The sequence below is a fragment of the Gaeumannomyces tritici genome, assembly GCF_000145635.1.
Source record: "Gaeumannomyces tritici R3-111a-1 unplaced genomic scaffold supercont2.10, whole genome shotgun sequence".
In the NCBI taxonomy this organism is placed as follows: domain Eukaryota; kingdom Fungi; phylum Ascomycota; class Sordariomycetes; order Magnaporthales; family Magnaporthaceae; genus Gaeumannomyces; species Gaeumannomyces tritici.
In genome coordinates, this window is record NW_008804554.1 from 4,679 (window position 1) to 30,740 (window position 26,062).

General features: G+C 57.8%; 10 protein-coding genes across 10 annotated transcripts in view; 4 read left to right on the plus strand and 6 right to left on the minus strand.

Annotated features, from left to right (window-relative positions):
• The window catches only part of GGTG_12835 (hypothetical protein), a gene marked incomplete at both ends in the record, with an annotated part of 1,600 nt that extends 1,544 nt beyond the window's left edge, over nt 1–56 (minus strand). The window contains one exon of the mRNA XM_009230736.1: nt 20–56. Within this exon, the coding sequence (XP_009229000.1) occupies nt 20–56 (37 nt within the window). The remainder of the gene's footprint in view (nt 1–19) is intronic.
• A 1,188-nt stretch (nt 57–1,244) lies between these two features.
• Nucleotides 1,245–1,918, minus strand: GGTG_12836 (hypothetical protein; the record flags this gene model as incomplete). Its single annotated transcript, XM_009230737.1, has 2 exons — nt 1,245–1,811; nt 1,862–1,918. 2 exons carry the CDS (start codon nt 1,916–1,918, stop codon nt 1,245–1,247), a joined length of 624 nt encoding a protein of 207 aa, XP_009229001.1.
• A 383-nt stretch (nt 1,919–2,301) lies between these two features.
• Nucleotides 2,302–4,775, minus strand: GGTG_12837 (anthranilate synthase component I; the record flags this gene model as incomplete). Its single annotated transcript, XM_009230738.1, has 4 exons — nt 2,302–2,376; nt 2,672–2,694; nt 3,174–4,644; nt 4,764–4,775. The coding sequence occupies 4 exons, from the start codon at nt 4,773–4,775 to the stop codon at nt 2,302–2,304; spliced, it is 1,581 nt and encodes a 526-aa protein (XP_009229002.1).
• Nucleotides 4,776–5,467: 692 nt separating this feature from the next.
• On the plus strand, nt 5,468–6,949 carry GGTG_12838 (mitochondrial chaperone BCS1; the record flags this gene model as incomplete). Its single annotated transcript, XM_009230739.1, has 1 exon — nt 5,468–6,949. One exon carries the CDS (start codon nt 5,468–5,470, stop codon nt 6,947–6,949), a length of 1,482 nt encoding a protein of 493 aa, XP_009229003.1.
• A 293-nt stretch (nt 6,950–7,242) lies between these two features.
• Nucleotides 7,243–8,821, plus strand: GGTG_12839 (ribosome biogenesis protein RPF2). The gene is made up of 2 exons (XM_009230740.1): nt 7,243–7,515; nt 7,578–8,821. Exons 1-2 carry the CDS (start codon nt 7,289–7,291, stop codon nt 8,542–8,544), a joined length of 1,194 nt encoding a protein of 397 aa, XP_009229004.1. The 5' UTR covers nt 7,243–7,288; the 3' UTR covers nt 8,545–8,821.
• Nucleotides 8,416–11,671, minus strand: GGTG_12840 (hypothetical protein). The gene is made up of 2 exons (XM_009230741.1): nt 10,960–11,671; nt 8,416–10,851 (listed from the first exon to the last, which is right to left on the minus strand). The coding sequence occupies exons 1-2, from the start codon at nt 11,026–11,028 to the stop codon at nt 9,292–9,294; spliced, it is 1,629 nt and encodes a 542-aa protein (XP_009229005.1). The 5' UTR covers nt 11,029–11,671; the 3' UTR covers nt 8,416–9,291.
• Nucleotides 11,597–12,864, minus strand: GGTG_12841 (mitochondrial ribosomal protein subunit S18). The gene is made up of 2 exons (XM_009230742.1): nt 12,617–12,864; nt 11,597–12,509 (listed from the first exon to the last, which is right to left on the minus strand). Exon 2 carries the CDS (start codon nt 12,498–12,500, stop codon nt 11,814–11,816), a length of 687 nt encoding a protein of 228 aa, XP_009229006.1. The 5' UTR covers nt 12,501–12,509; nt 12,617–12,864; the 3' UTR covers nt 11,597–11,813.
• Nucleotides 12,865–13,022: 158 nt separating this feature from the next.
• GGTG_12842 (mitochondrial inner membrane translocase subunit TIM44) lies at nt 13,023–16,136 on the plus strand. The gene is made up of 2 exons (XM_009230743.1): nt 13,023–14,211; nt 14,309–16,136. Exons 1-2 carry the CDS (start codon nt 13,253–13,255, stop codon nt 14,982–14,984), a joined length of 1,635 nt encoding a protein of 544 aa, XP_009229007.1. The 5' UTR covers nt 13,023–13,252; the 3' UTR covers nt 14,985–16,136.
• On the plus strand, nt 16,072–18,726 carry GGTG_12843 (hypothetical protein). Its single transcript, XM_009230744.1, has 2 exons — nt 16,072–16,767; nt 16,828–18,726. The coding sequence occupies exon 2, from the start codon at nt 16,929–16,931 to the stop codon at nt 18,231–18,233; it is 1,305 nt and encodes a 434-aa protein (XP_009229008.1). The 5' UTR covers nt 16,072–16,767; nt 16,828–16,928; the 3' UTR covers nt 18,234–18,726.
• On the minus strand, nt 18,561–23,136 carry GGTG_12844 (hypothetical protein; the record flags this gene model as incomplete). Its single annotated transcript, XM_009230745.1, has 3 exons — nt 18,561–18,604; nt 19,063–20,300; nt 20,402–23,136. 3 exons carry the CDS (start codon nt 23,134–23,136, stop codon nt 18,561–18,563), a joined length of 4,017 nt encoding a protein of 1,338 aa, XP_009229009.1.
• Nucleotides 23,137–26,062: the final 2,926 nt, after the last annotated feature.

Here is a 26,062-nt window from a genome sequence, read left to right on the forward strand (position 1 = left end):
TTTAATAAACAAGACGTACAATATATATATATATATATATATATATATATATACATAAATTAATAAATTTAATAAATTATACGAAATTACGGAATTTGTTATTTATTATTTATTATTTAAAATTTACGGGACGCAACCATAACTCGTACACGTTTTTTTTAATATAGTAACTTTTTGCACGAATTCTTTTTATTTGCTATTTGCGGCCCGCAATAACAACGTGTGCGGCTTATAAAAATTTTCCAATAGCTTGCAATATTAGTGCACTGGGATTTTTTCCCGCAAAAATTCCCTTTTTACTAACACATTGTTAAGGAGGGAGGTACTTTTACACGTTGCAGCCCGCAAAAAGGTACAATCCCAGTACCCGCGTTTTCCCCATTTCCTAGAGCCGGTTAAAAGCAAACGCGAGTAAGGAGCTCCAGATCTTTGCGTTCTGGCGTTGCAAGCATGGTCGAGATGGCCCCCCTGTGGGTTGCTTTCCTCTAATGGGTTCGTGGATTTGTCACTAATGACAAGGAGCAAAGGCGTCGGCTGGCCGCTAACGGCGCAAACGAAGCATGTCATGGTTCCCTGCTCCAGCCGCTTCGACTGCTCCCACCCGACCTGTCGCTCCTTGGCAGATTTGTGTCTCAGGTTATAAGGCAAAGCGAATGATACCTGGGATTCGAAGCCTCGCTTCTCATCCACCGAGAGGTGCGAAATCACCGCACCTTGGTAGATATACGCCCTGACATTTCCATCGAGCACATTAACGGGAATGGCCCCATCCTTAAATGACAGCAGGGCTTGGTGCAAGAAGTCGACAAGCGGACGAAAAATATCGTGTCGGAGGAGCCTGAAATGTATGTCAAGGTAGCGCTGGACCGGGTTATCGTGGAAATGGGGTTGCCGAAAGTCGGTCGATAGCAGGAAGTCGTCCCGGGTAGATAAGACTTCGTCGATGGTCGGATAAATTTTGATTCGACCGATAACTAGGTGGTCGTTGTCGTGCCTCCCGGCAGCTGGATCGGGAAGGCGTAGCTTGGCCGAAATGCTGTCGAAGCAACAAAGCCAGATTGGCCGTTGGAGGGGTCAGTGTCTGCGGTAAGGCGCGCAGCGGGCAACTCGACCATGCGACGCAAAGTGGTGATGCTATCTGTACACGTGGCATAGCTATTCGCTATGCTCGGGATGTTGAAAAGGCTTACAACGCCATCCATAGCGATGAAAAGCTTACCAAAACCACCCTAAGGCGCGGCAAGCTATCGTCGGCGAAGGAGCTCGCCGACCAGAGTCGACGCCCTCTTGAAAGATGTTTCGATACTTTCCAGGGCATGAATTCCAAGGGCTTTCTCGTAGGAAGAAGTGAGTTTTTTGCAATACTTGGCAATTAAGTCTAAAGCGGCCGCTCCATTGGCGCCACTGGCAATGTGATACAGCTCCCCGACATATGTACCGACCGAGAGACAGTCGAGTAGGGACGGGTGAGCCATGGCCTTGATGAAATTATCGGCGATAGACCTCCTTGTACTCGGGCTGTCCTTGGCCATTACATCGAGGGCAATCGTGGTATTGATGTATTGGCGGCCGGATGACGTCTCATCCATGAGGTCCTTGACGAGCATTTGGTGCCAGTCTCGGCCGTCCCCGTCGAGTATGTCGGCAGCTCTACCCCAAAAATTGTCCAGGGATGACAGGCCATTGCCGTATATGCTGCCAAGTTGCAATCGCAACAGGCGCTTCCAATCGAAATACGCTGTCCTTGCTTCGGTCTGTTCCAGCGTCTCCGGCTCGTCGTTGGCGCGGATGTTCCGAGTCGTGCCGCTGTGCTGAGCTCGGTCGTGGGAATAACGACACCTCGAGCCGTAGGTGCAGGTACCGCGCTAGAAGGGTCTGCATGGTTGCCTCTCCTGGTTATTGGTATGCCGTCCGCCATGATTGTCTAAGGAGCGCTCGCCATGGCTGCCCGAGGAGCGCCCGCCACCTCTCCAACCCTGGCGAGAGGCACGCCGCTGTCCTCGCGAGGACGACATGCGGCTAACGTGCTTGAAGAATGGATTGAGAAGTGCACCGCTGGATGGGACGAAATCTATGTGACAAGTTGTTGCAGGCAGAGGGCTTTCTTCCGGTAATTCTTGATGGGCTGTCTGTAGAAAGCTGTAGAGTTTCAAGGACGGAAGGCAACGCTGGACAGAGTAACAGTGGGCAAACGACCGACGACAAGGCTCGTGCTATCCCAAATGTGCACATGGAGGGGAACGCAGGAGGCAGCCAACCCGCGGATAGCCACATAAGAGGTTGCGGGGACTGCAAACGATCTCATCCAAACGCCACCCATCTTTTTGCTTGGGTAGCTGCGAAAACGACGCCTTTCAATGCAAGCGAATGGTCGGGCTATAGGTTCCTTGGATGGTCTACCTGTTAGGGTATCGACGAGGGGTTATGTACTTCTAAAATACCAACAGATTTTATGTGCGTCATATACCTAGAATACCTCGAACATTGTGGCCCATATCGAGATAGGTCAGATAATTGTGTTTGGCATTTACGGGCGGCGTATGCATGAGCATCGTGTAGTCGGTGGCCTCGAATGAATGATTGTTCCGAGATGGATGTATTGGATAGGTGGTATTGCGGGAGATACCAAAGAGAAACCAGCGAAGACGAGGTCGCTCGTGATTGCACATACACTGACTGCCACTCTGTCATCGACTCATGTGCCTTCAAATAGCAGGCGGGCCTAGCTGCACCACCGGAAGCGCACGATCTGCTCTTTTGCATGTATGTAACCTACCGAGGTATGGGACTGGCGAGGCTGGAAGATTTCTATCATCGGGAATATGTGGGTTTCGTGGATAATTGCGGCGTACAAATGTCGTCAATATCTCCTTGAGCTAACTGATGACTAGCCAAGATCTCAATGGCAGCCAAGTACTAATCCAACGCTCAGCACGACGACGACTGTCGCTTGGCGTATAGCTTTTCAGCCGAGGTAATACACTGCATGTTAGCTCCAAGCTTGTTCATAGTCTCCATCCACTCATCGTACTCGTCCGAATCAAAGACAATGCCGCCTCCTAAAGGTAAGACCGATAGCCAGCCGGAGCGGCCGGCCAATGATTGTCAGCGCTGCAGCCAGATAGTGGAAGGGTAGAAGTTGGAATAACGAGTCGGTCATTGTCGTGACTTACCGGCCTGGAGATAAGCAACGCCATCTTTAACCAGCATGGTTCGTAGAGCGATGCACGTGTCCATCTCGCCCTCTACCTCGCCGCCGTGGCTATCAAGGCTGCCGTAGCCGAAATAGCCGACGGCGCCGGCGTAGACGCCGCGCTTCTCGCCCTCGAGCTCGGCGATGAGCTCCATGGCGCGGACCTTGGGGGCACCTGAGACAGTGCCGGCCGGGAAGATGGAACGGAAGGCGTCGAAGCGGGTTTTCCCAGGGCGTAGTACTCCCGAGACCTGCGAGGTCAGGTGCTGGACGTGGCTGAACTTCTCGACTGTCATGAGGCGGTCGACGCGTGTCTCGAGCGGGTCGCACACGCGTGTCACGTCGTTGCGGGCCAGATCGACCAGCATGACGTGCTCAGCGCGGTCCTTGAGTGAGGCGGTCAGCTCGTCGGCCAGGCGCTGATCCTCCTCGGGCGTGGGACCGCGCTTGACGGTGCCGGCAATGGGGTGGGTGATAATGCGGCCGCCCTCTGATTTGACCAGCAGCTCGGGCGAGGCGCCAACGATCTGAAAGTCCAAGCAGTCGATGTAAAAGAGGTAGGGCGACGGGTTGACGGTGCGCAGGTGGCGGTAGATGTTGAAGGGGTGGAGGTCGGTGGGTCGTGCAAAGCGCTGCGACGGCACGGCCTGGATGATGTCGCCCTTGACGATGCGTTTCTTGAGGGCCGTGACATGGGCCTCGTAGCCGGCGCGGCCAACGTTAGAAGTGTACTCCTGGTCGAGCCGCAGCGCCTTCTGCTCGGGCAGCGGGATGTCTGGCGCGTTGAGCACAGCCACCAACTCGCGCACCGTGGCCAGGGCGCGGGCGTACTCGGCCTCGACGTCGGAGGCGAAAGTAGCGGCGCTGGGGTCGCCGGGCGGGACGCGTAGGTACGTGATTACCTTGATGACGCCGAAGAAGCGGTCGAAGGCCACGATGGTGTCGAAGAACATAAAGAGCGACTCCGGGATTTTCAGCACGTCACGCATGGGGCGGGCCGTCTTGGGCTCGAAGTAACGCACGCAGTCGTAGCCGACATAGCCGATGGCGCCGCCGGCCAGAGGCGGTAGCTGCAGGCCGGGCACGTCGGTGGCGACCGTGTAGCGTGCTAGCTCCTCCTCAAGTGTAGGCAGCGGGTCGGCTTCGACGCCGAAGCTGGGTCCGGTGCGTAGCACCTTGCGCGGGGCGGCGCCCACGAAGCTATAGCGGCCCACGCGCTCCGTGGCAGCGCTCTCGTACAGGAACGACAGCTGCTCAGGCTGCTCGGGCTGAGATACCCGGGCCTTGGCGCGGTAATGGGCTGACACCTTGAGGTACGCGGCCGACGGCGTGATCAGGTCCGACGAGATCTGGCCGTACACTGGCACCAGGTTCGCCTGCTTCCCATCGCGCCCGGCCACCCGCGACTTCAGCAGTTGCTGCACCGTCTCGAGCGACGGCGCGACCAGGTCCTGCGTGGAGCCATATGAGCGTCAGGCGCCGTTCTCCATAATCCAGGGGATGAAGAGGAGATGCTACCGCTTCTACAGCTGTTGCTGTTGCTGCGGCTCCTGTTGTTCCTGCTACTTACCGGTTCCTCCATCTTGCCGTGAGTCGGAGCAGAGAAGCAGCTCTAAGCCTGCGCGATGACGCCAAGAAGCAGTAATACAAGTGCAAAAAAGAAGACACTAAAAAAACAAAAGAGATGGAGAGCGCCACTCGCTCAATCAACTGTTGCTGCACACTTCCTGGGGACTGCGATTCAAGTCTCAGTGACTCAGCCCAGAACCGGCGCAAGAGTGTCCCCGCAAGTCCAATTCGCGGGGTAGGTTTATAAAAACCGCAGATTGATAGAAACAAATATTCGAAGGGATAACTTCGCGCCAAGATCTGTAAACTGGGGTATTCAAAGGATTTTTGCCAACCGGTTTGGCTTGAAAAAAAAGAACAAATGTCAGATACTTTAAGGCCAGGTAGACCAACCAGCTCAACATACCAAATTTGAACTTACACTAAATCCTTTACGGCTTCTTTCTATTTTGGCAGGTCGCCGTCAGTGAAGGAGTGCATAAGAATCGCTTAGCGTCATCGTGGGGCCGCTATTGGTGCATCTTGTTCACCCTATTCGCCTGATAAGAGGACCCCAACCCCACAATCAGATCTTGCGTTCCCTAAGCCACAACCTGGCGCCACTGCGAGTCAATTAAAGATCTTCCATTTTTTCTCGAGCCACACAGCTCGGTTGCCGCTATATTCACCGGCGCCTCTCAAATGTAGAATCTTTGCTCTACTGTTATGCTGCCATCGCATACATCCCAGTCTCATCCGCTCCCTGCGGATGGGCGCCCGCCGGGCGAGGTGGCATCGGCGGGCGCCAGCATCCTGGAGACAACATCCCCAACGCCGTCGGGATTTGGGCTCGAGGCGCTTTACGGCAACCCCATGTTCGCAGGCGGGCTCGGGCTTGCTAGCCTCGGGGCGGCGGCGGCGCTGCTTCGGCGTGGGGCGGTTCAGGGCACCCAACTCTTACGCCAGAACCTGCTTGTTAATGTTGAGATTGGCCGTCGCGATCCATCATATCCGTGGATTCTAGCATGGCTATCAACGCCACGGCCGGCGCCTGGGTTCCTAGCGTCCAAGTTGACGCGCATAAGGAATCTATCCGTGGCAACATCCACGGATTCCGGTGGAGGATCTGCCGAAGCCAAGCAGTCGAGTCGTGCTAGCTTCTTCCTGCAACCCGGATATGGCCGGCACATCATCCGGCACACAGACGGCACATATATTGCTGTCAGCCGGGACAAGCAGTCGACAGCGAATCATCAAACCGGGGAGCCACATGAGACTGTGACTCTCACTACGTTGTGGTCACGGCGGCACGTGTTCGAGCAAGTGTTTACCGAAGCGCACGCGCTCGCCAAGAGCGCACAAGAGGGAAAGACTCCAGTGTACAGGATCCAGGGCATGTCATGGGCACCGCTGGGAGTTGCGCGGAGAAAGCGGCCGCTCGCATCCGTCGTTTTCGATAAGGGGCTCAAGGAGAGCATCGTGGCAGACGTCAATGACTTTCTCGGGCGGCAGAAATGGTATGTCGACCGCGGGATCCCGTACCGTCGCACATACCTCCTCCACGGGCCGCCCGGGAGCGGTAAGTCGTCTTTCATCCACGCCCTTGCGGGGGAGCTGGACTATAACCTGGCTATTGTGAACCTGGTTGAGCGAGGACTCACGGACGACAGGCTGGCCGCCATGCTCATGACCCTGCCGCCACGTTCAATCCTGCTTCTGGAAGACATCGACGTCGCGTTCGGGAATCGCCAGGAAAAGTCGTCGGACGGATACAGCGGCGCGACGGTGACGTATTCCGGGTTGCTGAATGTTCTGGACGGCCTGGCAGCAGGTGAGGACCGGATAGCGTTCTTGACTACCAATTACATAGAGCGGCTTGACCAGGCCCTCATCCGTCCGGGGCGAGTCGATATGATCGCACGGATAGGAGAGGCGACAGCTCATCAGGCGGCTGAGCTCTGGGACCGGTTCTACGGTGACGTTGATCCGTCTGGCAGCGGGCGTGACAAGTTCCTGGCCAAGCTGCTGCAGCTGGGCTTCTTCTCCAACCTGCCACACCAGCCCACTCGCCTAGTCAGTACCGCTGCCATCCAGGGCCTATTTCTGACTTTCAAAGAAGACATGGAAGGCGCGGTTGCCGGGATGGAGGACTATTTTATGCATGCGCAGGCTGGTCACGGCGGCCATGCCCATCAGACGACTGCATGAGACACCGTGTCAATCCTTTTTTCGCGACACGAGTATCTTTCTAATGGGCTGCGTCGCGGCCGTCTATCTGTTAGATTATGTACCATATCTGGGACATTAGCGACGGAAAAACCTCGCCACCGAATGACATGCTTTACCGGAGCGCTGTGGAGAGAGGATGAGTCAGTCATCAGCGTACGCACGGGCCTTCTGCCCACCTTATGCACCCTTCGTAGCACGCGGCCCTTCGGGCCTTAGCCTAGAACAAAACCCGCACTTTTGCCCTCTCTTCTCGTTTTAGCACGGGGTTTAAAGCTGGAGCTATGCCGCATCGGAGCTTCAGAACTGGGAAGGTGGGGCATGCAAGGCCCACCCCGCCCGCCGCAGCTTGGTCCCTTGGCGTGTTTTTACCGCCTTTTTTTTCTGAAGCATTTTTTTTTTGTCTTTTCTGCCCACCACTTTCACAGCCTTGCTATCTGCGTCGCATCCCGAGAAACTTTTTGGGGACGTTTACCCAAACTTGAAGCTACCACATCTAGACTAAAATCCGATCGCCAATTGACTGTCGACAGAATGTTGCGGCAAATGTACGACAACCTCCCTTCTAATTCTTTCTCCTGCGTGCGTCTAATGCTAACTCTATTTCTAGCAAGCCGCGGAACGCCCGCTCCAAGCGGATCCTGGAGAAGAAGGCCCCGAAAGTCGTCGAGAACCCAAAGTCCGCCCTTTTCCTCCGCGGGACGAGCTGCAGCCAGGTGGTGCAGGACGCCCTTGCCGACATCTACTCGATGCGCCAGCCCCTGGCAAAAAAGTTCACAAAGAAGAACGCAGTACACCCGTTCGAAGACCCGGCCTCGCTGGAGTTCTTCTCCGAGAAATGCGACACAAGCCTCCTCGTCTTCGGGTCCAGCAGTAAAAAGCGCCCGCACACGCTGACCCTGGTGCGGATGTTCAACCACAAAGTCCTGGACATGCTGGAGTTGTGTCTCGACCCCGACTCCTTCAGGCGCATCTCGCAGTTCAAGACGTCCAAGTTCACCGTCGGCCTGCGCCCGATGATGGTCTTCGCGGGCGCCCAGTTCGAGAGCACGGTGCAGAACGAGTACACGGCTGCTAAGAGCCTACTTCTGGATCTGTTCCGCGGCGACAGCAGCTCGGACAAGATCGACGTCGAGGGTCTCCGCTACGTCATCGTCGTAACCGCAGAGGACGCGCCTGCCGTTGCAGGGAGTGGCGATGCCGTGAAGCCCGCGGTCAATCTGCGCGTCTACATGATCCAGACCAAACGCAGCGGCCAGAAGCTGCCCCGGGTCGAGCTGGAAGAGATTGGTCCGCGGATAGACCTGAGGCTAGGTAGGGTGCGCGAGCCTGACCAGGGCGTTCTGAAGGAGGCCATGCGGAGACCCAAGACGACGGAGGAGAGGACCAAGAAGAACATCTCGACCGACGCCATGGGCGACAAGATGGGACGTATCCATTTGGCCAAGCAGGATTTGGGCGACCTCCAAACAAGGAAGATGAAGGCGCTCAAGAGAGATCGGGGAGAGGCCGACGGGGAGAAGCAACCATCATCTGAGGATGCGGCGCGATCCAAAAAGAAGTTGCGAAAGGCTTGAGAGCGCTATTTCTTAATCAACTGCCCCCTTTACCTTCTGTGGACATATCCCTCCATCTTCTACCTACCTACGTATGCATATGTGACCGCAGAGTAGTTGCGGCCCTGATGTTGGACGCCACGAGCTCCATCATAGAACACGGGCGTAGGAAACACGGTCCTTGCTAGTTCCTGGCAAGCGTGTCGGTGATAATTTCAAACCCAAAAAAATGCATATTTTGAAAATCTCCGACGCCACAATGTAGTAGGGCCTGCCCTGGGCCTCCTGTTATCGCAAGCCCCGGTTCTCGCAAAGCCATCGCTAAACTGCCGCTATGGTTCCTTCCAGAGGATCTATGGGCTTCAGGGGCGCTCGGCCGGGGATGAAATGCATTCACATAGGCAAGTTTACGTTCTCCAGACCGAGGAGTCGCACTCGTCTACTCGTCTCTAGGTAGGGCCTGGTCTCCCCAACCTCCTAACTCCAACGCATACTGGCAGTGACAGGCAGCACCAGCCAGCGGGCGAGCCAGCACCCGTTGCGTAATATGATGGACCGATAGAGGTACCTCATCACCTCATCATCTATGCTCAGCCCATAGTAGTCAAAGGGCTGTCATGACGTAGAACAGCCTGGGCAGCATCTTGATCATAATTATGATCAAGCTTAGCTGAACCCAAGGTCCCGTTTGTCTGCAAGGCTTCGCGGCAGCTGGCAACATCTCGCAGGCTTGTCTGACCTTTATTCTCATCAGCCGAACCCCGGTCGTCATCGGCTGCCCTGGCTTGGAATGGGACCAGGAAAGCTTTGTATGCCTGTCATCATCTCGCTCAGCATCTCGATATGTGATACAAAGTTGGGGGCGTTCTCCTGTGGGACGGCAGTCTCGTCGCCAACCCAGCTAGCACCCCACAAGTCCGCTGGCACGTAGCCAGGATTGTCTCGGTCGTCGTGTAGGGCCACTCGGACGGACCACTCCAGGTGCGGCCACCACTGACGCTCGACATCAGGGCCGAAGTAGTCCGAATTGAATAGGGAGACGATGCCGAGAACCTCACGCCGTGCCATTCCCCTCAGCCACCAGACCTGGTCGAGACACTTGAGGAGTGCAAAAAAGCTCGCCAGTATGGCCAGCGCACGGGGCCGCCGGTCCTCGACCAGCTCCACGAAGCGCCGCGACACTGTGGCGGGGAAGGCGAGCGGCGAGCCCTTGTGCGGGATCTTGTGTGCCCAGTTGAGAACGGCTACGGCGTGCTCATAGGCCTGCCGCGTGGTTTGCCGAGTACTGTTGCTGCTACTGCTACCGCCGCCGCCGCCGGGCAGCCCTTGCGTCTGGGACCCGAAGCCAATCCCGGATGAGGACGATGGACCTGTGGCGGTGGCGGCGGCAGAAGCAACAAAAGTAGCGGCGGCATCATCGGAATCTGGAGCTCGGCTCGACGACGAGGATGGCGAATCTGGGGAGTGATTGTCCAGTGGAAGCGCGGCCAGCTCCTGGTCCAGTCCGTCAAGCAGATGGCCGAAAAAGGTTGGCTCGGTACTGTTGAAGTCCAACTGGAGGACAGGCTGCGAGTTGATGATGGGTATGACGGCGCTGCTATGACGTAGCCACTGCCAGGAAGCGGCCGTCACGGCCTTGACTCCCTGAAACGAGTGGAACCAAGAGAGAGGGAGGCCGTAGACGCCGAGGGCCGCGCGGTTCCTGGCAATGCTGCCGTCGGCCGGGTGGGGTACGACTATGGACTCGTCTTTGGTGAAGACGCGAGTAGCAGTGGACTGGATGGCGATCAGGGTCGAGGTCAGGAAAAGGGACTCGGCGTTGGAGGCGTTGATGCCACGAGTCAGGACGTCGCTGTACTCGCGGAGGGACGAAGCCATGTAGGCATGGGAGGCGCGGACGACCTCCTGATCGCGGGGGTTCAGACTCCTGAGGTGTAATGCGGCAACGGCCAGGATGCCGTCGGCGAGGTGCTGTGAGCCTGCGGCGAAGGCGATCTGGGGAACGGCGTCGCGCCAAACCTCCTCGGCGACGGGGGCGGCGATGTTGAGGGTCCCGCTGGTCACGGAGATGAAGTGGTGCATCAGGCGCAACTCCAAGAGCCTGCTCGTGGCAGGGGTCGTGTGTGACAGCACACCGGCAGCGGCCGGAGCGCGATAGAGCGGGGTTGTGCTCGTCGAGGACCCTGTGGCGGCGGCTCCGGGCACACCGATTCGCTGCGAGGCGGCAGGCGCGCCGTCGCTGCTGGCGCGGAGGGCACCGGGGTGCTCAAAGTCGCAGTCTACGCCGTGCTTCATGCAGTTTCCGCATCGGGGATGAACCTCGTCGCACTAGACAGGAAGAATGCCGCCTCGATCGCAGCCGCTAGTTAGCCAAAGGGGCCCCGGTTCGACGCGCGGGCTGCTCAGCACCAAGCCTCAGCCTGTGGAATGACTGACCTTGATCTTGCGGCTCTTGCACCGCCTGCAGCCGTCTCGGCTCTTTTTGTGGGAGCGTCGCGGCGGCATCGCGGATGTCAAATGGGCCGGCTCCGCCTAGCCAGGCTTGTCATGGTCGCGAGGAGTGTGGCGGACGATGGAGCTCAATGTCGCGTGCGGGAGTTGCGGGAGGGCCTAGAGGAGGCAGATGGATAGAGTTCGAGGATGTCCGGAAAGCCAAGTCGACACGGCGGGCCCTACACAGAGTGCGGCCGCCAACGATGGGCAGCTGGGCCAACACTTGCTTGTCCGCTCGTGGACTTGAGATGGAAGCGGGGATGGACGGACCCAGCCAGCACTGTCCTGGCGCGGAAGGTGACGAATAATTGAGGCAGGCATCCACACCGGAGTGGAGATCACCAGCCCGCTCACCGACCCTGGTTGCCGCTTCCCGGCTCCCCGATGTACCCCAGGGGAAACAGAGGCCTGTCGAGGATATGGACGAGGTGTCGGCAGTAATAAACCATAAGGCTGGCTCTGGAATTCGTGTCTCACAGATCGCAGGAAGCCAAGTTAGAGAGGAGTGGCCAGTCCTCACACATTGTGCCCCCTCGAAGCACCAACGCGTCCTCAGATAGCTGGCCAAAATGCGCGAAAGGCCTGACCGCTCGACACAGAGGATGATGCAAGCGGTTGGAGATGTCTAGGTAAGGTGTATAGATATGGTAGACGGACATACGTCGGCCGGTGGTAGGTAACGCAGACTTGATCGTACAAAACACGAGGCGCCACACGTGTCCTTGCGCCACTGCCAAGGGACAGTGGACGCTATGTCGTAGCCTTTCCAAAGACGAAACAAAGCAGGGCGAACGGCATCAGCCCAAACGTCTCGGCTTCTTACTCCTCGTGCCTCCGAATTTTAGTCTCGTGGAATCCGACACGCGGATGATCTTGGGACGGAGCAACCTCCCTTCGTTGCCCAGCAGAATCTTTATCACAGCATCACGGCCGGGCCCGAAGCCGCGCATGCAAATCTCTAGCTGGTCTATATCCTTATGCTTGCCCATCTGCTGGAGCTTGTCGATCACGTACGCGCCGAGCTGGTATGCCGAGTCGTAGTGCTTGCGCCCCGACTTCTTGAAGCCCAGGTTCCCGCACGACATCGAGATGACGGGGCTGCGGTCGGGGGTGGTGATGGTGATGTGCGTATTGTGCTTGTGGCTGAAGATGTGGAAATGCCACGGCTCTTTGCTGCTGTTGGTCGTCTTCTTGCGCTCAAACTCGTCCAGTGACGTGTTGGTGAAGTTATCCAGGGAGCTATCGTCGATGCGCGTGCTGATACGCGCGCTGGCCGATCCGCTGGGTAGCAGGTTGCCCAGTTGCAACATCGAGTCCAAGGTCTTTGGAGGATTGGTGGTTCCAGAGCTGCCACCGGCCGTTGTGTCGCTAGCAAACGCTCTCCTCCATCGTGGTATCGGATCGCTGCGCCCAGCGGCTGGCATCACGGCCTGGAAAATCTTGGACAGGCCCGGTGCCCGCCAAGTCAAGCCGCGGCCCATCATGTCTGCATGCTATTGCCAGATCGATTGATCGCGATTAGTGACGCTGCCCGTTCCCGGTATCTGCGAGTGTTTTCAGAGGGAGAAGAATCCTAGTGACAGGTTCGGGGCGCACTCACCAAGGAGCCGCCGTCCTTGGGCTTGTGGGTGGGTGTGTTTGGATTCCAACGAGGGGTTCCCAAGGTTTGCTCTGGAAAGTACGGTCGGAACGGTAGGAACGACCAGTCTTGCAAGGGGGCCGAGTGGCCCGTTCGGAAAACAGTCCAACGGGTGTTCGGTATACCTAGATGCAAGTGTCTAGATGTTCGTCTCCAGCCAGGTTGCTTGTCTCCCCGCACGGGATCTGTCCAACCCCAAGATCGCGACTGAAAAAAAGAGCTCCGATGGACCCACATCCGACATTCGGCAATGCGTACCCCTCAATTATTGGCCATGGAAACCTCCAGGCCCCACTTAAGAACCGCATATCCAACCTGATCCCGCATGTTGAGCACAATAGACCCCTGCTCATGGCCGTCGGCTGTCCCGCGATTTTTTTCTTCTCGGTAAAACCTTGCTCACCTAGGCTTCATGCGCTCAGCCCGCACCCCAACCTGAAAGCATCATCTTCGGAACCCTGAAGGCGAGGGAAAGAAGAACAAGAAGAGCAGTGCGAAAGGGTATAAGACGGTGCAACAGAGAAGAGGAGGGAAGGAAACAGAAAAAGAGGGGGAGAAACAGGCGGGAAGAACCGAAGACCAGAAAAAGACAGCGCCATGGCTGCCATTTGGACAAGGGCGCATCAGCAAAGGGGCCTCACCCTCGGCAGAACCGCCTCCTTGCTCACTTCCCCCTCGGGTCTCAGGTTACTAGCATCTAGCCGCCTGATCTCGCGCCGGTCACAGGCCGCCATCCCATCCATATTATCATCACACCCCGCGCCCCCGAACCGCCTGTTGTTCGACTCGTCAAGGGAGCAGGCCCGGCAACTCCGCGCTCTCCACAACTCTGTCCGTTTATTACAGAAACAGCCGCAGGATGACTCCGGGCCACCAAGCGAAAAAGGCCAAGACAAGGCGGCTGAGGCCAAGGGTAGGAAACCAGCGGCCGAAGAAGCGGCTGAGGACGAGCTAGACGGCGACAAGAGGAAAAAAGATGCGGGCGAAGGAGAGGAGGGCAGTGAGGGAGCTAAGGAGGGGAGCAAGGAGGACGGTGACAAGAAGAAGCAGGCCGGGGACATGCCGCCCCCACCACGTCACGGCGACAAGACACCGTGGCAGGTGTTTATGGAAACAATGCAGTCCGAGTTCAAGCAGTCTAAAGAGTGGGATGAGTCCACCAAAGCCATCGCCTCGTCGGCACACCAGTTCACCGAGAGCGAGTCGGTGCGACGCGCCCGCCAGGCGTACGAGGCCACGTCGGGTGCTGTCTCCAACACTGCTGGAACGGTGCTGAAAGGAACCGCCAGCGCCATCGGCAAGGGTGCCTCGTGGACCTGGGAAACTCCCGTCATGAAGGGCGTCCGCAAAGCAGCCAACGTCACTGGCGATGCCCTCGACGAAGCTACCAAGCCGATACGCGAGACAGAGGCGTTTAAAGATGTCAAGAACGTGATCGATGACGGGAGCAGCTCGAGGTACGGCGGCTGGGTCGACAAAGAGGAGAGGCGGAGGCGGCGAGAGCTGCAGCAGGCCGATCCGTCCCAGGCCGGACCTGTCGCACAGGAGAATACCGAGTATGCTGACCCATCCCTTGCCTTTCGCCATCCCCTTTGCTTCTGTTTCCTTCATGTACCCGTGGGCTGACCTTGAGAACCCTTGTCACGCTGGTAGGGCCGGCACCAATGTTACCCTCCACAAAGACGCGGCGTGGAAGGAGGCATGGAGAGATTTCCGAGACTCGAACAAATTTGTTCAAGGGGTCTTTAGCATGAAGAGCACGTACCAGGAGTCAGAGAATCCTCTCATCTCGACGGCAAGGAGTATCACGGACCGTGTGGCCGGGTTCTTTGCCGAGAACGAGACGGCCATGGTGATCAAGAAGTTGCGGCAGATGGACCCGGCGTTCCAGATCGAGCCCTTTCTGCGCGACCTACGGGAATATATCCTGCCAGAGGTTCTCGACGCCTACGTCAAGGGCGATGTCGAAACTCTGAAGCTCTGGCTGTCCGAGGCCCAGTTCTCGGTGTACGAAGCTCTCACCAAGCAGTACCTCCAGGTGGGCCTAAAGTCAGACGGACGCATTCTCGACATCCGCCACGTCGATATTCTGAAGGCCAGGATGCTGGAGCCGGGCGAGATCCCAGTCTTTATCATCACTTGCAGGACGCAGGAGGTGCATGTGTACCGCAACTCCAAGACGAAGGAGCTGGCGGCGGGCATGGAGGACCGTGTTCAGCTTGTGACCTACGCCATTGGCATCACAAGAGTTCCTGAGGATGTCAACAACCCGGAGACCAGGGGCTGGCGCCTGATCGAGATGCAAAAGAGCAGCCGCGACTACATATAAACCCGCCCTCATGGCCCAGGCTTGTCCTCACACCGCCCCAATCCGCAAATGCGGTCACGGGATCACCACTGTGGTGGCTGCCCACACGCGGCCTTCTTCGGCGCTTCCAGATGGCCTACTGCGGGCGACCCGGCGTTTCAATGTCTGTCACCCCTCAGCTCGGTATCCTCAGTTCCCAGAGCACCCGCCCCTAATCCCGCTCCCTAACGAAAAACACCCCATGTATTATTTCCGTGTACACTACCTACCCACCCACCCATCTCCAGCCTCCACAAGCTCATAACCAGGGCTGTTTCATTCTTCCACTTGTACTATCACAATAATCAGTGTCGGGAGCTCAGGGAGGAGGGGAACACTCTAGGGAGGCCATATGATATAAATCTACAGAGGGGGGGGAAAGACAAGAATCCGAAGCTCAGCGGGCTGTGGCGAACAGCCGATTACTAGCTTCAGTCGAAATCACCACTCTTCGTTGTGGAAGGGGCCTCGCTTTTCGTAGAGGATCCTGTTGGGGAAAATCAAAAGCCGACACGAAACCATCTACCAATCTAAATACGGCCAGGCTCACGTCTGAGAAGCTACCTATTTATGCTGCGCTGGGTTGGTGTTGTGATACCAAAAGCCGACTGGGAAACCGTCCATCGGTGTGTCGGAGCCAAGCTTGCTGTGGCCGTCAAATGGAATCAGACGGGTGTCAGATCCTGGGTGGTCATGCAGTTGATCTGCGTCTAAATATGGCCGCTACTCAGGCCAAAAGAGAAATGGGCGGGATGACGGCACTCGGCGGAAGTGCCTTGTTGGGCAGCTGGGTACCTGCCGAGGGAAGGTGCTGGCAGGGGACAAAGCCAATGAATGCCTCGTTTGGGGCATATTTTGTTTTGTCAGCGACCGAGGCTTGCGGTGGCCAGGGGCGCCCGTCGGGACAGCACGATTGCTCATTGGGATAGGGAATGACGAAAGACGCAAGGTTGCGGCGCGCCAACAGTGTTGCTGACAATTCAGGGCGCCCAGCGCCCCAATCGTCTGGAACCTCGAGCACTAAAACGCCAAATTATGAATCAACTTCTTTGGTTCCCGCCGCATAAATATCTGGGCATGCTTGCCCTCGTTTTGGGTCTCTCGCCTTGAGCTCGAGGAAACGAAAGACGACACCTGGTTTCTCAGCTTTATTCCCCTCTTGGGCTCTTTGTCCTCTTACAAAGCGGAACCGAAGCTGGGCAGCTCGCGCCGTCCTTCCTGTCTGGTGACCTGTACCTGCGCGGTTCCCACACGCTAGACCAGGGTCTTTTTTTCTTCCTTTTTTATTTTTTATCAGGCCCTCCCTACGCCGATGGTAGCCACCTGAGTCAAGTCCGATTCCGCAACACACCGACAGACCGACGGCGTGTCAACGCGAGTATTCTCCCAAAGCGGTACGTAATTAGTGTCCCTCGTGCATCCAGTTGCCCACTGTGGAATCTTGGTGGGATGCCGGGTATAATTCATGTCATTTGTGGTCCATATATGCCGGGTGTCCATCCAGAGAGACAGAAAAAAAATTGTAGAAAAAGACCAAACAAAAGCCCCTCCTCCACAACAGCCGGTGCCCATCTCCATCCCCCTCCCTGCAGCATCCCCTCCACCTATATTTTCCTCGCCTTTTTTTTCCTTTCTCCCCGACTGATCTAATATTATTCCTCTCTAAATCATTCTACCAGACATACTTGGCTTGAAAAGCTAATCTCGTACACAGAGCCGGAGTTACAGGACGCTTAGAGAACTTATCAAACGAACACCGGACTTGGTACGTCCTTATCATTGATATCTGGCAACTGCAAAGCACACCCTGGCTAACGACGCACAGATTGTCTAGCACAGCCCATACTACGCAGCTGCTTAGGGCCTAGGCAACAGAGCAGGGCAAAAGTCTAGAGCACTCGCTCGACCTACTACTACCTCGGAGCGATGACAGTGCCACAGGTCCAGGTCGCCCCGAGCACGACAGGAGCTGCCGCTGGGGCGAAGATGTCCGGGCACGCGGCGGCATCCCCCGAGGTTGCCCGTGGGTTCGGCACGCTGGCCGTCCACGCCGGCAGCCCGCATGACCCGACCACGGGAGCTGTCATCGAGGCCATCTCGCTGTCCACCACCTTCGCCCAGACATCGGTCGGCGTGCCCGTTGGCGCCTACGAGTACAGCCGCAGCAGCAACCCCAACCGCGATAACTTCGAGCAGGCCGTCGCGGCGCTCGAGCACGCGCGCTACGCTCTGGCCTTTAGCTCTGGCAGTGCCACCACGGCCAACATCCTGCAGTCGCTCGCCTCGGGCTCGCACGTCATCTCCGTCTCGGACGTCTACGGCGGCACGCACCGCTACTTCACCCAGGTCGCAAAGGCCCACGGCGTCGCCGTCACCTTCACGCCCGAGATTGAGGTCGACATCGCCGACCACATCACCGACAACACCAAGCTCATCTGGATCGAGACGCCCAGCAACCCGACGTTGCGCCTGGTCGACATTGGCGCCGTGGCCGCCCAGGCGCACGCGTGCGGCATCCTCGTCGTCGTCGACAATACCTTCCTCTCGCCCTACGTCCAGAACCCGCTCGACCTCGGCGCCGACATCGTCGTGCACAGCGTCACAAAGTACATTAACGGCCACAGCGACGTGGTCATGGGCGTGGCCGCCCTCAACGACGCCGCCCTGGCCCAGCGCCTGCGCTTCCTGCAGAACGCCATCGGCGCCGTCCCGTCCGCCTTCGACTCATGGCTGGCCCACCGCGGCCTCAAGACACTGCACCTGCGCGCCCGCGAGGCCTCGCGCAACGCCCTGGCCGTCGCCCGCGCCCTCGAGGCCAGCCCCCACGTCGTCTCGGTCAACTACCCAGGCATCGAGTCGCACCCGCACCGCGCCATCGCACTCCGCCAGCACCGCGACGGCCTCGGCGGCGGCATGCTGTCTTTCCGCATCCGCGGCGGCCACGGCGCCGCTGAGGCCTTCTGCCGACACACGCGCATCTTCACCCTCGCCGAGTCGCTCGGCGGCGTCGAGTCCCTGGTCGAGGTGCCCAGCAGCATGACCCACGCCGGCATCCCGCGCGACCAGCGCGAGGCCGTCGGCGTCTTTGACGACCTCGTCCGCGTCAGCTGCGGCGTCGAGGACGCTGACGACCTGACCGCCGACGTTCTGAGGGCCCTCGAGCTGGCCGTCTCGGAGCAGCCGCTCAAGAACGGCTCTGCGACGGTGGCCGTCGCCAACGGCTTCCACTAGCCTGCCACGCAGGCCTGGACTATTCGCCTGGGGGGCTGGCCGACTGAGTACTGCCCGGAGGATAAGGAATATAAAAAGATAAAAAGGAAGAAAAAAAGGACAGGGAAATGCATGATTTTTTTTTGGGCGTTTGGATCTTGGATATCAATCCTGCGTCCGCCAGATGCGGATTTATCAGGATATATATACATAGTCGGGCGCGCAGCGCAGCACCTCTCGAGGCTCCGTTGGGTAAGGCCATCTAGATGGAGCGAGCGTATTTGATATTGTCATTTTGAGATTTGCCTCGTCATAGATACGTAGAACTGGCGTCTGAACCGTCATCATCTAAAGCCAGGTGTCATCAGCACATAAAGTTTTATATATCCAGTCTAGACGAATGATACCCAACCATTAACGCCTAGCTATAAAAGTAGATGCGGCCCAGGCCATATTAACAATAATGGGATCAAAAGCGAGAAAAATAGCGAGGGATGATAACGGACAGCTCGACGATCAGCGGCAAGGGATGGAAAATGCCAGGGATGTGTGCCCGACAACCTTCCCATACAGAGCATATTAATGAAGGAACACCCATAGATAAAAAAAAAAAATAGGATATAACCAAAAAGATGTGTTGCTACTTTTGAACCCCGCTACCACATAAGCATATTAGCCACTGCGGTGCCGGACCATAGGATGCCTCTGGGCATATTATGCTCTGCCTGCGCAGCGGGAGTTTAAACATTAAACCGGGGATGCCCACTTCGAGGATGCTAGGATAGATAGTATTTCTCGATGACGGAATGAGTCGTGCGCGGGTGCATGGGGCCTGGCTACGTCAACCTACGCATCCCCTCGACGCCTAGTGTTGGGACCTCGACCTCGCCCAGGCCCAGGACGCCCTCTTCTCGCCTCCGGTCGACAAACGAGTTGCACTCGCTGACAACCAGACTCCACTCGGCGAGCGCTCGGCCGGCGTACCGCGCGCTAGTTTCGTATATGCCGACGGGGCGGACAAGGCCCCCTGTCTGCCGCCCTAGGCTCTCCTTCTGGGGGGATTGCCGGTCTGGCTCCTTGACACGACTGTCGAACAGCTCGTCGACGTCCAACAACGCCTCGAACGGGAGCTTGCCTATTGGAGTGAATTCACGCTTAGCGTCACCCGAGACGTCGCTCCGACGGCTGCTGGCGCTGCGCCGGGGACCGTCGGCGGGGCTGACTGGATGTCCGCCCGGGCTCAGAGGCTGCGCGTTTCTGGCCCCGTTGATCAGCCCGCCTTGTGCCCAGCCGGATACGAGTCTGGTCGGGGGTGGGAGACCCGGGGATGGTGGAGGAGGGCTCTCGCTCCGGTGGCCCATGGAGGCAAGCCTGGAGGTGACTCGAGCCTGCGCGGGGACGGGCAGGCGAGGGCGCGAAAGGATCAGGTCCCTGGCGGGGATAGGGAAGCCACCAGGCCAGTTGATGTTGTGGAGAGTGAATCTGAAAACAAACCGCGAGGCGTCATACACGAGGGACGAGCCTGTCGAGTCTGAGTCTGAGACTGGAGACGCTATCGTCGGTTGTTTCGGTGGCGGCGTTGGGGGCGGGCCCTCGAGGGAGAGCCGCACGCTCGCCGGCATCGTCTGAGACCGTGTGGCCGCGAGATCCTTGCGAGCCTGATCGAGCTCCTCGTCATAGCTTTGTCGCCGCCCGCCGCTTGTCCAGGTACCCGGCGCCACTGTTCCAGCAGGCGCTGCAGTTGTGCTAATATTGAGTACTTTGCCCAGTAGAGACCACCGTTTACTGGCCGACGGGGGCTTGCTGCCGCCGCCATTATCCGAGCCTGTCGTAATCCCGGAGCCGTCGTCGTCCGAGCCTGCGGATCCGGGATAAGACTTGAAGTTGGAGGTCGAGTCGGACGAGGCAAGCAGACCGCGTTGTAGCATGGGCATCTCTGTGCGGACGATCATGAATCGCTTGCCCGGCTGAGGCAGACTCGGAGCAGTGCTAGGAGGTATAGAACGAATCAGTTCTGATCGCTGTTTCAGCCATAAATAGTGAGACCAGGTGGTCATAAGTCTCTCAGAGGCGGTCATGAATATTCGTCTGTTTGCAAGAGAAATGGTTAGCACGTAACGTTTTGGACGCCATAAGGTACCCCGAATAGCCCTGCCTATCGGGGGGTGAGGGGTGTATGATATACTAACGCGTCAACCTCATTGGGACTCCCGCCGTCCCGACAGATTCGCCAGCAAAGTAGTCGCATGAAATACGCGCGAACCATCGGGCACCAGTTTGTGAAGAAGCTGACAAAGACCTCTTCGGTCAAAAGCCAGTCCAAACACAAGGCCTCCTTTCGCACTGGATCTGCGGCGATGATATCCCATGTGGAAAAGATAAAAGAAAGGACCTGAATCTCCGACATGGTGTTATTGTTGGACAACATCAGCTTGTACACGTTTAGCCAAAACGGCCAGTCAACGAGGTCCAAGTGCCGCCGCTGTCCTCCCATAGGGCTCAGGCACCGCTCGGTGTCGCCGCCCGGTGTGGTGTCGAAGCCTCCGTTGTACACATGAAGCGCCTCCTGTAGAAAATCGCAAAGGATGTATTGGCATGTGTGGTCATGACGCCGTGTATGTTTGGTCGCAGCCTTGAGCAATATCATGAATGCCTTGGCGAAGGCGTTGCGGGGCCCGACAAGACAATCGTCCGCCGAGAGAAAGTCCCTGAGCAACACGATCAGACAGTTCTCATCCATGCCTCGAAGCAGGTTGGTGTGAGGAAGAAGCTGTGCCATGGGAGTGAGTGCCGCATCTGCGCCATGCAAGGCATCTGGCATCGGCGGGCGCATCATCGCATCGAATGCGGCCTGCCGGTTGATGGTGTTGTCCATGATGGACAACAGTTGGGCGTGGAGAAGCACAAAGGCCGGGGCTCTGGCCTTTTCGATGAGGGGCAGCCCCGACGGCACGAACTGCTCCGAGATGAGGTAAAAGTACTTGCAGAACACGAACAAGAGGTCCGAGTCGTCTCCTCGCCATCTCGACATCCAAGGCCCATACCAGGGTATCTGCGTTGCTTGTAACGGCACTTTGGCGGGCCGCCGCAGCTTCTCGCGCAGGGCCCGGATCGATGTCCAGCCTAGAGATCCCATGCTCGGAGGGAAAAGCGCCACAATGTCCTCGCTTTCCCCTTTACTAGCCCTGGGCAGACCAAGCTCATCAACGACGCGGGTAACGGCATCCAACTTCTTGTCGAGACCCCAGAGTCGCACCAGGATGTCCGCCACTCCTGGGACGAAGAAGAAGGCATATGCGCAGGCCGTGCCGGCGAACTTGACCAAAGGTAGCGGGGTGTGCCTGAGGGACATCTTGTCCACGACCAGCGCCATGTGCGCAAGCAGAATGGACATAAACATAGTTCTGATCCGGTGCTCTGCCGAACGGGCGGCGAAGGCTGAGCCCCTTATGTCCCCAAGCGAGGGGGCGCTGGCAGAGTTGGACCGCACCCGCACCTTTTCAGCTGGACACCGTTCTGACAGCGGGCGGAAGTAGGTGGTGCTTAGCCGCCACTCTGGGCGCATCATGATCTCGGTAGCTGCCTCAAGAAGGGCTGGCCGATCAACGCCACCCAATAGCTGAGGGGTACAGGAAGGGGGAAACATGGCCATGACGGCGTCACTCCATGCGACGCGGCCGCTACGGCCATCCAGGATCTGCAGAAGCGCAACCCACCACCTTCCAAAAATTGCTGTGCGACGCTCGATGTCCTCGGGCCCAAGTATATCTGTGTCCTTGTTAGAAGGGTCGTGGGCATAGCGGCGCAGAAACGGCAAAAGTGCTTTCTTGACGACAATCATGCGGTGCCCAGTGGTCGGCCGGGTCTCGAACGTATGGTAGGCAGCCTCCAGCTCGTCGAACTGTGACTCAAGCGGGTCCCCCGCGGTGGGCGAAGCCGCTGCGGTCCTGGAAGCGGCAGCTGTCGTGTCTGATCCATGATCCGATGGAGCTGTCGTGGTCCCAAACGAACCAGATGTCGTACCATCTTCGGTTGATGAGGCGTCGGGACTGCTCGTATCTGTTCGCGATGCAGGGCGAGTGGTATCCGGCACCGAGGAGGCTGCTTCCGGCACGGCAAGTGTGTCTGGCAAGTAATCCCCTGGTGATGGCGACCTAGAAGCGGTGGGGGATGGGCCGAGGCCCCCTCGTCCAAAGACAGCCTGGGGCCGCTGCTTGAACTTTGTCAGGTAGACACTCGCACGGTTCAGAGCGCGAGACGTGCCACTTAAAGCATCCGCTGACCGGCTCCCGCTGAATGTTCCCATCAACGAATGGCGTTTCTTTTGCCACTTCCCTTGCCGGCCGACGGCAGCCTCTGCATCCCCCCCGCCTTGGGGTAGCGAGGACGATCTGGAAGACCACGAGTCCAGCCGAGAGTCGGCGCAAGAGACTGGGCGAGTCCCAGAACGGGCCTGAGACGAAGACTCCAGCGAGAGTTGAGCAAAGTCTAGGAACGGCCTCGAGCCAGAAATCGGGGCCTCAACGTGGTCGGCACCATTTTTGGAGTCCGAGACCCCCGAGTTGTGTCTGGCAGAGGGCGACTTCGGCCCTTCCAGCTTCCTTGCTGTATCATGGATATTGGATGCCGGCGAACGGGCTGGCACCGAAGCCACGGTAGCTGTTGGGGACTTGAGATCAAGCAGGATATCCTCTCCAAGAAAGGGCAGGTCCAAGGTCGGCAAGATGGGTGGGCTCTTGAAGCTTGCGGGGCTACGGGCAGATATGGGCGTTCCCGTGGCGGGCCTTAATGCGGGTGAGAGCGGCAGGAATTGGGGCGAGACTGGAGCGGGAGGAGACGACAGCGGCGGCGTGGAGAAGGTCAGGAGATCGGGAGTTGAGTGAGACCGGTGGAATGGCAAGGCCGACTTGATTGTCGGGGCCATGATGGTCGTCCAGGTTAGGTTCGCTTGTGTCAATTCATCATGGCGTGCCGAGTATCGAGTCGACAGCGACGACTCGGGAAGGGCAGCGGAGGACCTTGGTGGGCGGAGAGCAACGGAAGACGAGGTGCAGCTAGGCACAGTCCAATCGACCCGGCAGGCAGTCGCCGTCGATCTCCCGCACGTACTCTCAACACAGCCTGCTGTTCACACACTCCGGCCGAATTAACCGAGAAGCCCGTGGCCACACACCTACACGAGGCAATGCAAACGAGAGATACAAGATGGAGGGAGAGAAGCGCACTTGGCTCGAAGGGGAAAAAAAAGGAACTGGAAGCTGAGTGAGAAAAAGGATGAGCAAGAAACCCACGACGTAGCCACCGGACTTCCTGCCCCTGCTCGCACCCTCGGGTACCTCCCAAGTACCTGTCTACCCGGACTGGCAGGCCGGCAGGATGCAAAAACCCTGCCAAGCTGGCCCTGGCCCGCCGCGCGGTGGCGAGAATGGTGCGGTGGAGGAACTGGGGCTGGGGCAAGTACTGAAAGGTACTTGTGGGGTAGATGGCTTCATCAGGCTCAGCTCAAGGTTGGAAGCGAGAGCTGATTGAGCGCAGGTCTTGACAGCGAGACCTGCCTACTCGGGCACATAGCGCGAGGGCCCCCGCGAGGCAGTCGAATCGGCGTGGAAACGCCGGATCGCCGGCCTCCATTTCTGCCACGACAGGGGGGGCCATGCATCAGTCGGTGGACCGCACCCTTCTCCATCCGGCGCAGCAGACGGATGGTCCGTGGGCCTCGCGCTGCCCAGAGCTGTGGTGCAATATTGTCGACCCAATGGACTCGATCGAGGCAGAGGCAGGCAGAGGCAGCTCGAGGGAGGCGCCGTGGCGGCCATTGTAGACGGCCCAGCCATCCAGCCCGCCTCCCCCGGCTGTGCCAACCACGCATCATATCGCTGGAGAAATAAGGGATTGACACCAAAGCACGCCCAATATTCGGTGCCAGCGTTGCTTTTCATGGGGGCGCCGACGGGCTGCGGTGGGCTGGTGGGACCCTATCCAACGACCCACGGCAAAAACCAGGCAAGCCCGCCTTGCCCACGTTCGCGCCAGCCCAGGGGTGCCCCTGCTCGGGATGCACGACGTCCGTCGCGTCGCACTCCGTCCTTTTGCTCTGTCACCTCGAGGCCCCAAGGTTAGGAATCGCCGCTGGGGAATAGGGCTTCAGTTTTCGGGCTTGAAACAGTGCGCCTCCGCCCTGTGCCACAACTGCTTTCTCCTTTCGACAAGACAGTCTCCCCGACCACCTCGCTATCCCGCGCAGACACAGCCGTTGTCGAGACAAGGCCCCTGGCCCCTGCATCTTCTTGGCCTCTGTGCTCGCCGCTTTGGCTGTGCCATCTTTTCGAGCGGTCGATCGAGCTAGGCTGGTGCGGCTGATCCGCTCGTCTGGAGGCAGCAAGTGTGTCTCGAATCGGTTCCCTGCGCCGCAGCCCAACCAGCACACCAAACATCGCGCACAACTGCCCCGCCCATTCTCGTTCTGCGTCTGCCACCCGACGCGATGGCGGCTTGCCCAGCTGAATGTTACTGGCTGGTCGCATCCTCGAGACCCCTGAACATGTGCGCCACCGGCCCAAGCTTCCCCGACCGCCCAGGATCGCCTGTCAATTCACTGTGTCGGAATCCAAAAATGGCCGTCTGCTTCCTTGTTGTCGACGCCATCGCCGCCCACCCGAGCTGTCAACTTTTGACGCGCATTCGCACTTTGACTTGTTGATAATGGCCTGTGAATAGCCTTTCCGTATTCGTCGCTCATCAGCGATGAAGGCGCCGATACTGAGTGGATCATGGTGAATAGCGTCTGCCCTAAGCACCTTCATCTACGGCCCCTGACGGTGGATCTGCACTAGCGAGGCGGCTTCTGAAAAATCCTCTACGCTGTCCTCCCAGCCGACAGAAATAAGGTACCTACGGTACACACTCGTCATTGAACTTCTTGTGTAGGCCTTCAACCGCAGGTACTGGGTCTTTGTAAATAGAGCAGCCGGGCCACATGTGTGTCGAGTCGGTAGTCCCGCTTGCTAGCCTTGGAAGAGGGCGGTCAAGGCCTGCCTCTTAGCCCCTCGATATAACCTCTAGCCAGACAGGCGGCCAGAATGTCCCGGCCAGCCCTGGCGGAAAAGACAAGAATGGAAAGCCAACCCCGTCGACCACTCATGCACGGTCCCATATAATCGCAATTCTTGGTTGGCGTGTGCGTCCGCTCTCCGCCTTAGGCTGCTCTCGGTGAATCTTACGCACCTTCGGTCATCACAACAACACCGCTCCCGCGACTTAGCAAGCAACTGGTAGCTCGATGGGAAGAAAATACTGCTTCCTAAAAAGCGGGAGCATGCTAGTTGGACTGTATTGTCTGTGCCGTCTGGTCAGGTGCCCAAGCCTACAAGTTTATCAACCGTTCTGTAATTTAATGATGGCCGAGGTCCTGTCCCCAGGTCGATCGCCGAGCCTAAGAAGGGAAACAACATACATACACTACACTAAGTCTACAGAATTCACGCACAGCTGATATGTCACCATGCCCAAAGCCTCTTCAAAAAGTCATCGGAATAGCTACATTCGTTGGGCACGACCAGCTCTCGATATACGTGCACTGTAATAGAGGCAGCGCATTCTCAAAAGCTTGACCCAACAACGTGCAAGTTTGTTCTTCGTGCTTCTATTTCGGCATGGGGAAGCGGCGCAACTTCATGCATGTCAATCCCAATAAACGACAGGGGTTGTCTTTGATGGTTAGTAGTCGGATCAGTCGGGTATGAGACATGGGGATAACCTCGGGCAAACATCTGGCCCTGAGGGGGTCTTGAAATGAAGGTAAATTGAGGGTGATCAGGATGCTGAGAAGAGATCAGGGATTAAAACGAGGG

Bases quoted from the DNA above. Each gene is read 5' to 3' on its own strand.
- GGTG_12839 (XM_009230740.1), top strand. From the start codon at position 7,289: ATGCAAGGCCCACCCCGCCCGCCGCAGCTTGGTCCCTTGGCGTGTTTT. The intron at 7,516-7,577 runs GTACGACAACCT...CTCTATTTCTAG, and splicing joins GACAGAATGTTGCGGCAAAT to CAAGCCGCGGAACGCCCGCT.
- GGTG_12840 (XM_009230741.1), bottom strand. From the start codon at position 11,028: ATGCCGCCGCGACGCTCCCACAAAAAGAGCCGAGACGGCTGCAGGCGG. The intron at 10,852-10,959 runs GTCAGTCATTCC...CTTCCTGTCTAG, and splicing joins GCAAGAGCCGCAAGATCAAG to TGCGACGAGGTTCATCCCCG.
- GGTG_12841 (XM_009230742.1), bottom strand. From the start codon at position 12,500: ATGATGGGCCGCGGCTTGACTTGGCGGGCACCGGGCCTGTCCAAGATT.
- GGTG_12842 (XM_009230743.1), top strand. From the start codon at position 13,253: ATGGCTGCCATTTGGACAAGGGCGCATCAGCAAAGGGGCCTCACCCTC. The intron at 14,212-14,308 runs GTATGCTGACCC...TCACGCTGGTAG, and splicing joins GTCGCACAGGAGAATACCGA to GGCCGGCACCAATGTTACCC.
- GGTG_12843 (XM_009230744.1), top strand. From the start codon at position 16,929: ATGACAGTGCCACAGGTCCAGGTCGCCCCGAGCACGACAGGAGCTGCC.